At 43.7% G+C, this 8,677-nt stretch overlaps 1 protein-coding gene across 18 annotated transcripts in view; it reads right to left on the reverse strand.

Annotated features, from left to right (window-relative positions):
- Positions 1-8,677, reverse strand: part of Pum1 (pumilio RNA binding family member 1) — a 126,698-nt gene extending 118,021 nt beyond the window's left edge. For 12 of the 18 annotated variants that reach the window (XM_029562545.1, XM_008831162.2, XM_008831161.2 and 9 more), the window contains exons 1-2: positions 8,369-8,480; positions 1,842-2,215 (exon numbers count right to left, since the gene is read on the reverse strand). In XM_029562545.1, the coding sequence (XP_029418405.1) occupies positions 1,842-2,204 (363 nt within the window). In that variant the 5' untranslated portion in view covers positions 2,205-2,215; positions 8,369-8,480. Of the gene's footprint in view, positions 1-1,841; positions 2,216-8,368 lie in introns of those variants that run through there. The other 6 variants (XM_008831164.2, XM_029562547.1, XM_029562546.1 and 3 more) reach the window with 4 other exon arrangements.

Consider the following 8,677-nt stretch of genomic DNA (forward strand, 5'->3'; position numbering starts at 1 on the left):
CTGTCTGTAACTCCAGTTCCAGGGGATCCGACAGCCTCTTTTGACCTCTGTGGGCATTGCACGATATGTGTGCACTTACCTACATGCAGGCAATACAAGCATACACATAAAATAAAAATAATAAAATTTAAAAAAATAAAGATATAACAAAAAAAATTTAATTAAGGCAAAAAAACAAGGATGGCAAGATGATTCACTGGGCACAACACTCACCACACAGCATGAGATCCCCAGCATTCATAAACACTGGGTGCAGTGGCATGCATCCGTAACTAGGTGGGGAGAGGTGGACCCAGGCAGCTTGCTGGCCAGCCAGTCAGGTCAAGTTCAATGAAGAGACCTGACTCAAAACAAGGTGAAGAATAGAAAGAAACTCCTGACATCTACCTCTGTGTCACTGGCAAGCGCACCTACAAACACACATGCATATACAACAAACTGAGGTAACTGCCCTTTCTAGAGAGTTCAAGGGATGCATAACTGAAAATTCAGATTTGCAACATGTTTTTTGAAACAGAACAGGAAAAAGAGGCCCAATGAAATTTGTTAATCAGTCCTCAGACTGGCAATATCAAATGAACCTTTGAAAATGTAACCTATACTCAATTCCCAAGATTAGGCTGATTAAGTCTAATCCTCAGGAAACACAGCAGGCTAAACTTAGTAAAATAAAGGTTCATGCTAGCTGTTTTGGAATTAGATTAAAAATGTTAAAATGAAGATGGGCTTGGTTGTGCCCACCTTTACTGTCAGCACTCCAGAGGCAGAGGCAGGAGGATATCTGTGAGTTTAAGGCCAGCTGGGGCTGGAACAAGAGCCTGTCAAAAAAAAAAAAAAAAAAAAAGAAAGAAAGAAAGAAAGGAAAAGAAAGAAAAAAGTTACAATTAACCAGTATCAAACAAGTCTTAGAACAAGATGAAACAGATTAAAACCTAAGACAGGACCAACTCTTCCCAATCCCAAGTTTTATCAGTTACATTTCAAACAAATCTCAGGTGAGCAGCTGACTTTACTACTTTCCCACTCCTTTCAATTTCAACATTTTTCAATTCAACATCTGCCAAATTTAGTATGCCCTGAGAAATTAAGCATTCTTACATCACTTCCACAAATAATGGCATCTTTTTTTTTTAAGTCATTTTGAGAAAGGGTCTCCCTGGATGCCCCAGCTGGCCTAGAACTCACTAGGTAGACCAACCAGGCTGGCTTCATCTCACAGGAGATCCACCTGCCTCTGCTTCCTAGGTACAGGGATTAAAGGCATGTGCCACCACACCCAGCAAATGACAGCATCTTACAAATCACCCAAACCCAAGAGAAAAAACTTGTCCTGTAAAATATTTGTCCTATGAATCCAACCAATTCTTAAAAGCATGTCAATAGTGGGGGAAAAAAATGTATGTTTTCTGAACAGTATTCCTAGAAATGCACTGTGCATAATAAACAATCTTTTTTTTTTTTTTTTTTTTTTTTTTTTTTGGTCTTTTTTTTGAGATAGGGTCTCCCTGTAGCCCCAGCTGTCCTGGAACTAACTATGTAGACCAGGCTGGCCTTGAACTCACAAAGATCCGCCTGCCTCTGCCTCCCAAGGGCTGGGATTAAAGGCATGCGCCACCACGCCCGGCTAAAACAATCTTAAATTTAAATGAATTTACTAAACAGCACCAGAACAGTAAATGACCCAATGACAATATTACAATGATCATTCTCTAAAGCAAATGACTCTTGTTTAACAAAAAGAAAAAAGCAACTTAAACATTTCAAGACATTCAATGAAAGCAGACATCCTAAATGGACAGTGATTAGAAGTTTCAAAACTGAAATAGTGAACTTTTCTTTACCTGATGTTCTGCATGAATGTTATCCCCTGTAGGCCATCGATGTTTGCTATTATTATAGCTGCCTCCACCACTTCCTCCTCCCCCAAGCTGCTCACCATGCTGCCTCTGAAAGAAGTAGTCCACCATAGCGTCGTCCTGGGAGCGGCCTGCAACTCCTATGGATCCTGGGACAGGGCTGGAGTGTGTCCCAGCTGCAAGAGCTTGATTTGCAGCTGGTTGTGGCTGCCCTTGCGACCCTGTTCCAGATGTCAAAACAACAGGCATGTTGGGATTAGCTGGTTCTTGAGGGTGATGTTTCAAGTGGGGGCTGAAAGAGTCCTGCCAAAGCACTGCTTTTCTCTTCAAGACACATGCAACGCTCATTCCACCAACACCTGAGGACAAACAGGTTATAAATGTTTAATGCTTGCATTTTTAAATCCAACTCCATGTACACCAAAACAAAAATGAATTCCATGTGCTTTGCAAAACAATCATATATATAACCTGTCTTTTCCAAGAAGCTAAGTGTCTTGCAATATACACAATTTCGTGAACTAAATCTCCACTTTTAAGTTGCTGAGTCTGTGTACAGAAATAAAGGCAGTCAGAGGCAGGTACTCTGACAAGTAATGAGATGAGGGTTCACTTCAGAGCTTTACCAAAACATGACACAAGAGACTGGAGGCACTATAGAGGCTCAGCGGTAAGCGCAACAATGCTTTTGGCAAAGGATCTGGGTTTGGATCCAAGCACCCAGTTCACAGTGGTCTAAGTCCAGTTCCAGGGAATCTGTCACCCTCTTCTGGCCTCCGTGGGCACTGCACACACAGTGCACACACAAAACGAAAATGAATTTTTAAAAATTTTAAGTAACACTAGAAAGGCTGGAGATGTATGTCAGTACTAAAGTACTTGACTAAGATGTGCAAGGACCTAGGTTTGATCTCCAGCGCCACTAAAGATTTAAATAATACAGTATCAGAATTTAATCAATGGCTTCTCTACCTAACTTACTTTCTCCTTAAATCAACTATACATACAGCTTTGAAATAAACAGGAGTTTCTTTGGTTTTTTTAAAGTGGGGTATCATGTAACCAAGGCTAGTTAGAACTCACTATGTAGTTAAGATTGGCCATGAACTTCTGACCCTCCTAGCTCTACCTCTTGAGTGCTTGCAACAACAGGCCCATGAGCAGTAGCTTCTTAAAGCATTAAATTTAGGGGTTGGAGTTGTAACTCAATGGAGTACAGTACTTGCCCAGCCTGCACAAGGCCCTAGGTTCAATCCCACGCATCACAAAATAATAATGAAGTTTCAATTAAAAAAAAAAATTATAGCCAGCCATGGTGGCACACGCCTTTAATCACAGCACTTGGGAGGCAGAGGCAGGCGGATCTCTGTGAGTTCAAGGCCAGCCTGGTCTACACAGTGAGTTCCAGCACAGCTGGGGCTACAGGGAGACCCTGTCTCAAAAAGGTCAAAAAAAAAAAAAAAAAAAAAATTATAGCTGGAGCAGACATGTCAATAACCAAAGAAAAATCTAAACCTCAACTATAATTTTCAATGGCTTAGATTCTGTAACTTGAAAGAACTTTTTAATGTCCAACAGTTTGTAAGACACTCATTGGTAAAATAAGCAAACATATTGAATCAAGAGCAGCAGCATTTTTAGCCTAAAGCCTCTCCTCCACTGCTACTGACAAGGGAACAGTCAAGACTTTTACCAACTTATAAATACAATGTAATCATATTCATTAGTGATGGACTCCTAGCAACAGGATGAGACAAACTCAATTTACTCTACTGGTACTAAACCTTGCTGTAAAACGGAGGCCTTACCGCAGTAACAGTTCAACAAATACATGGCAGACATTATCTCATCACACAAACACTAAAAGGCAAGCATTATTAGCCCATTTCTACAAGTGAAAACAATACAGACATTAGGTGAGGAGCCCAAGGCCATCCAGCTAGTGAGCAGAGAGCTCCAACTGCTCTGCACCCAAGCCTGGCTCCTTCTACCACTGCAGCATCCTATCTTACACCCCTCTGCAAGACCAACAAAGAAACCCAATGTTATTAAGAACTGCTACTTAAGTTCCTTTAAAAAAAAAAAAAAAAACATTTGTACATACAAAGTAAATAAATTAATTACTAATTAGGATACATCTATCTCCAACCACCAGTGGTTATCAGCACTGCTCCACAAGACATCGATGTTCTCTCTTTATTCAATAAGAAATCTCTTGGCAGAATAATATTCCCTTCTCACAACTAATTCATGTTTTGAAGCCAGCAGTAAGAAATCACAATGGAATCTGTAATCTGTTCAAAACCTAATTTGGAATCCCAGCACACTAGGTGTCTGAGACAAGAGTTTGGGGCCAGTGTGATACATGGTGATTTCAAGGCCAACGTGGGAGATACAGTAAAGTCCTGTCTCAAAAGACTAAAGACAAAACAAAACAAAAGCCCTAATTTGGAAATGCCTTGTCCAGATAACCAATTCCAATCTCCTCCTACTCCACCCCACCCCCAACAAAAATCCAATCCATCAGATCCTTACCAGGATACTGGAATAGTTTTAGCCTTCTAGATGTTCATGAATAAAATCTTGTCCAGGCTCAATTAAAACACCAGAAAAAAAATCACAGTTGTTTCAACATTAGCCTTTGCAAAGTGCAAATCAGTCTAATGCCTTCCCACTTGATTTTCAAAAGATCTCATTACCCTGTTATTGCACAGTCCTATCTATTTTCTTCTACAAGAGTTTCAATCTAACAATTTGGGCCAAGTGTCTCAAAACCCAAGTTTTGCCACTAAACTAACAATCTCTCTCAACCTGTTTTCTCATGGAAAAGGGCAGAAGGGAGGGAGGGAGAAAGGGAGGGAGGGACAGACTGACCACCCTTCCTCCATGCCTCAGTTTTTAGGCAAGTTTTTTCAATCTAAGTAAGTTAACAGGTATAAAAAGACTTTCATAAATTTAAAGTCACCATGCTGGGGCTGGAGAGATGGCTCAGCAGTTAACAGCAATGGCTGCTCTTGCAGAAGACCTGGGTTCGAATCCCAGCACCCACATGGTGGCTAACAACTGTCCTTATTTCTAGTTCCAGATTGGAAGCCCACTTCAGTCTTCCAAGGGTGTTCCACAGCATGGGTGCACTTACATACATGTAGGTATAAAGGTATAACACTCGTAAGACAAAAATAAGCTAGGCGTGGTGGCCCACAACCTTAATCACAGCACTTGGGAGGCTGAGGCAGGTGGATCTCTGTGAGTTCAAGGTCAGCCTGCCTACACAGAGTTCCAAACCAGCTGGAGCTACAGGGAAATCTATCTCAAAAAGACCCCCCAAAAAAATTTTTAGGTCACCATGCTAAGGATTGCACAAAACTTAGTGTTCTACCACCATGTAAGGCAATGGCACCTCAATCTCTAAGAAATTCTTAAATTAGTACATGTGATCTTTTCTGACATAGACATCATAAAGAGCTATCTCGTGGCTGGAGAGATAGCTGCGTGGTTAAGAGCACTGGCTGCAGCGGGTGTGGTGGCGGCGTATGCCTTTAGTCCTAGCACTCCCAGACACTTGGGTGGCAGAGGGCAGAGGCAGGTAGAGCTCTATGAGTTCAAGGCCAGCCTGGTCTACATAGGGAATTCCAGGCCAGCTGGGGCTGCAGGGAGACCTTGTCTCAAAAAAAAAAAAAAAAGAAAAAAAAAAGAGCACTTGCAGAGGACCCAGGTTCAGTTCCCAGCACCCACATGGCCTAACAACCATCTGTAACTCCAGTTCTAGAGGATGCGGTGCCCTCCTCCAGTTCCAGGGGATCTGACACCGTCCTCTGATCTCCTCAGGCACTGCATGACATGAGTGTACTTAAATGCAGGCAATACACAAATACACATAATAAAAAATATTTCTTAAAAGTTATCTAAGGCTGGGCGTGGTGGCACATGCCTTTAATCCCAACACTTGGGAGGCAGAGACAGGCGGATCTCAGTGAGTTCGAGGCCAGCCTGGTCTACACAGCAAGTTCCAGGCCAGCTGGGACTAGAGGGAGACCCTGTCTCAAAAACACCTTTAAAAAAAAAAAAAAAAAGCTATCTAAAACGAGTTTCTATATTTTAAAAAAGGTTTATCACGGGGCTGGAGAGATGGCTCAGCAGTTAAGAGCACCAGGTGCTCTTGCAGAAGACCTGGATTCAATTCCCAGCACCCATACAGTGGCTAACAACCATCTGTAACTCCAGTTCCAAGGGATCTGACACCCTCTTCTGACCTCCAAGGGCAGTGCATGACATGGGTTCACTTACATACATTCAGACAATACTCATCCACATTAAAAAAAACTTTAAAGGAATTTTTTCTTTTTTTTTGGTCTTTTGAGACAGGGTCTCATTCTAAAAAAAACTGGGGAGAGGGTCCCTTGTTAAAAATATTAAACTACTGGCCTCAGGACTTCCTGCTTTACCTGATGAAGGCAGTTTCTCAAAAGTAGACCTGGTAGGAGGGACAATCAACAAGTGAACATCTAAACACTAATATGTGTCTAAGGTAATTTTGTAATAGTTTGGCAACTACAGCACAGCAAGGAAGAATCAGTCACCTAAATATAAGAAAACATTAAGTGGCTGATCCCTTCCTTTCAGGGAAGGCTCAAAGCTCACTGAAGTTACACATGGTGGAACATGCCTTTAAACAGCACACCAGAGGCAGAAGCAGGAGTTCTCTTGTGAGTTGAGGCCAGCCTGGTTCCAGGGAGTTCAAGGCCAGTCGGCTACATACTGAGATCTTGTCTCAAAAACAAAAGCTACATGTAGCACTTGAAATGTGTTTTTTAAACAAATGACACATTACAAAATAAGTGTTGTAAGCAATTACAATTAAATGCCAAGTCTAGGTACTTTTCCACATCTTTCAAACTATATACATCAAAAATGTGGTTTGGTTTTACCTTTTTAAAATATCACTAATAAACGTTTACTTCAACAAAGGAGCACGCTTTAATCTACCTCCTTTTACTAAAAGGTGTTTATTTGTACCACAATGAACAAACACTCTGGTCATAAATTTATTTTAAAGCAGTTCATCACAAACCCAAACTAAACAAATTCCAACTTCAAAAAGCTGTGGCCTTGGACAAGGGGAATTCAAGCATGGAAAGGCAAAATACTAATTCAAAGTTCAGAATCCAGTGTTTTCAAAAGATCCAGAAAAAGAATGAACATCCCCCAGAGTGGTTCAAAGTTACAATCAGCAAAGGGTCAAAATGTTTACTTTGTTTACTAAAACTGCACTGGAAGCCATTTATCTTAAGGAAGGATCATCCTGGTACTTTTTGTATGTTTTCACAAAACAAAAAAAACTAAAGCTATTGTCTCAGAAGTAACTTGCTTTAAAAACAGACCGCCCAAAAGGCCTCGTAAAAATTTTACTCTTAATAATGCCAGTAATTAATGGGGTGAGTAAAATGATCAAGAGGTTCGAAGCGTTATCTTAATTTCAACAATGATCAGGAACAATCCTCCAAAGTTATGGTGAGGATAAAGCTTCCTCTGATAATGGGGGGAGGGGGGCTTCCCTTGGGTGTGAGTTGGGGAGGGGAGGACTTTGGGGGGGGATGAACTCCTGTGAAGAAAAGTTCCAAGAATGTTTCTCACTTGACGTGGGAGTGGTACTGACGAGTAAAACAAATGACCCATGTTTACCAACCACGTTTGTGAGGACGAAAACTCTCTAGTATTAAGTATCTTAATGTTTTTTCCCCATTTCCAGGGGCAACCCCCTGCCCCCCAGTCCAGAGAGAAGCATACCAAACACCGGGAGGCTCAAAGAGGAAGGAACCCCCCCCCAAAAAAAACACAAGCTCTACGGAAACAAAAGGCCACAAGACGCCCGAGTCTAAAAAGCGATCTGAAACTTCCTGATCGCCACTTCTCCACATTTCAGGTTTGCAAAGTGCCCCCCACTCCCCGCCACGGTGGGGTCTCGCCGGTGGACCAGGGCCCATGGCGCTTTGTAAAGCGATGCATTGTTCCTCCTCCGTCGGCGCTGCCACGGAAGCTCAAGAAGTCGAAGAAACCCGAGGTGGTACAGAAATTACACTCCACCACCACCAGAGAAGACTAGGGGTTTCGCGAGCCCATCCAAATAAATAAATAAATAAATAATAAATAAATAAATAAATAAATAAAGTAAATAAGCAAGCCGAATGGCAACACAAATCTCCACGGACTCCCAGCAGGGCCCGATGGAGAGACCTAGAGCCCGGTCCCGGCTGCGGGCCCGAGCCCGGCCCCGGCGTCGGCCTGGCTGCGGCCCCGCTCCCCACCCCCTCCTCGCGGATAACAATAGGGCCTTGCTGCCGACTCCCAAACACGTACGAGCAGAGCGAGCGAGGAGCCTCCGCCAGGGCCGGGGCGGCCTTTCCTAAGCCCTTCTCGCCCCGCCAAACGCTCTCAAACGCCAATACGAAGGGCGCATCGGCTCGCTGGGGGTCCGGAGGATGGTTTGGGACCGTCCGCGCGCGGATACTCACGGGCGGAGCGGTAGGATGAAGATGGATTTCGGCCCCCCGATCTTCGCTCGCCGGCGCTCTCGCTCCCCCTTACCTTTCACTCCGACAACATGGCGGCCCACTGGGGACTGGGCTGGCGCGGTGCATCATGGGATCGGCGCCGGCCCCGGCTCCGGCGGTGGCAGCGGCGTGTGCGGAGCAGGCTGGCGGCTCTGGAACAGGTTGCCCGGTTGTCATGCCAACCGCAGGGCCTGTGTGAACTCCGGGAAACTCGCCGACAACACAACCGCTGTGCGCGCAGCGAGAGCCCGCCCACTGGGGCGAGCGCGC

This window comes from Nannospalax galili, unplaced genomic scaffold (genome assembly GCF_000622305.1).
Source record: "Nannospalax galili isolate Female #2095 unplaced genomic scaffold, S.galili_v1.0 scaffold2895, whole genome shotgun sequence".
In the NCBI taxonomy this organism is placed as follows: Eukaryota; Metazoa; Chordata; class Mammalia; order Rodentia; family Spalacidae; genus Nannospalax; species Nannospalax galili.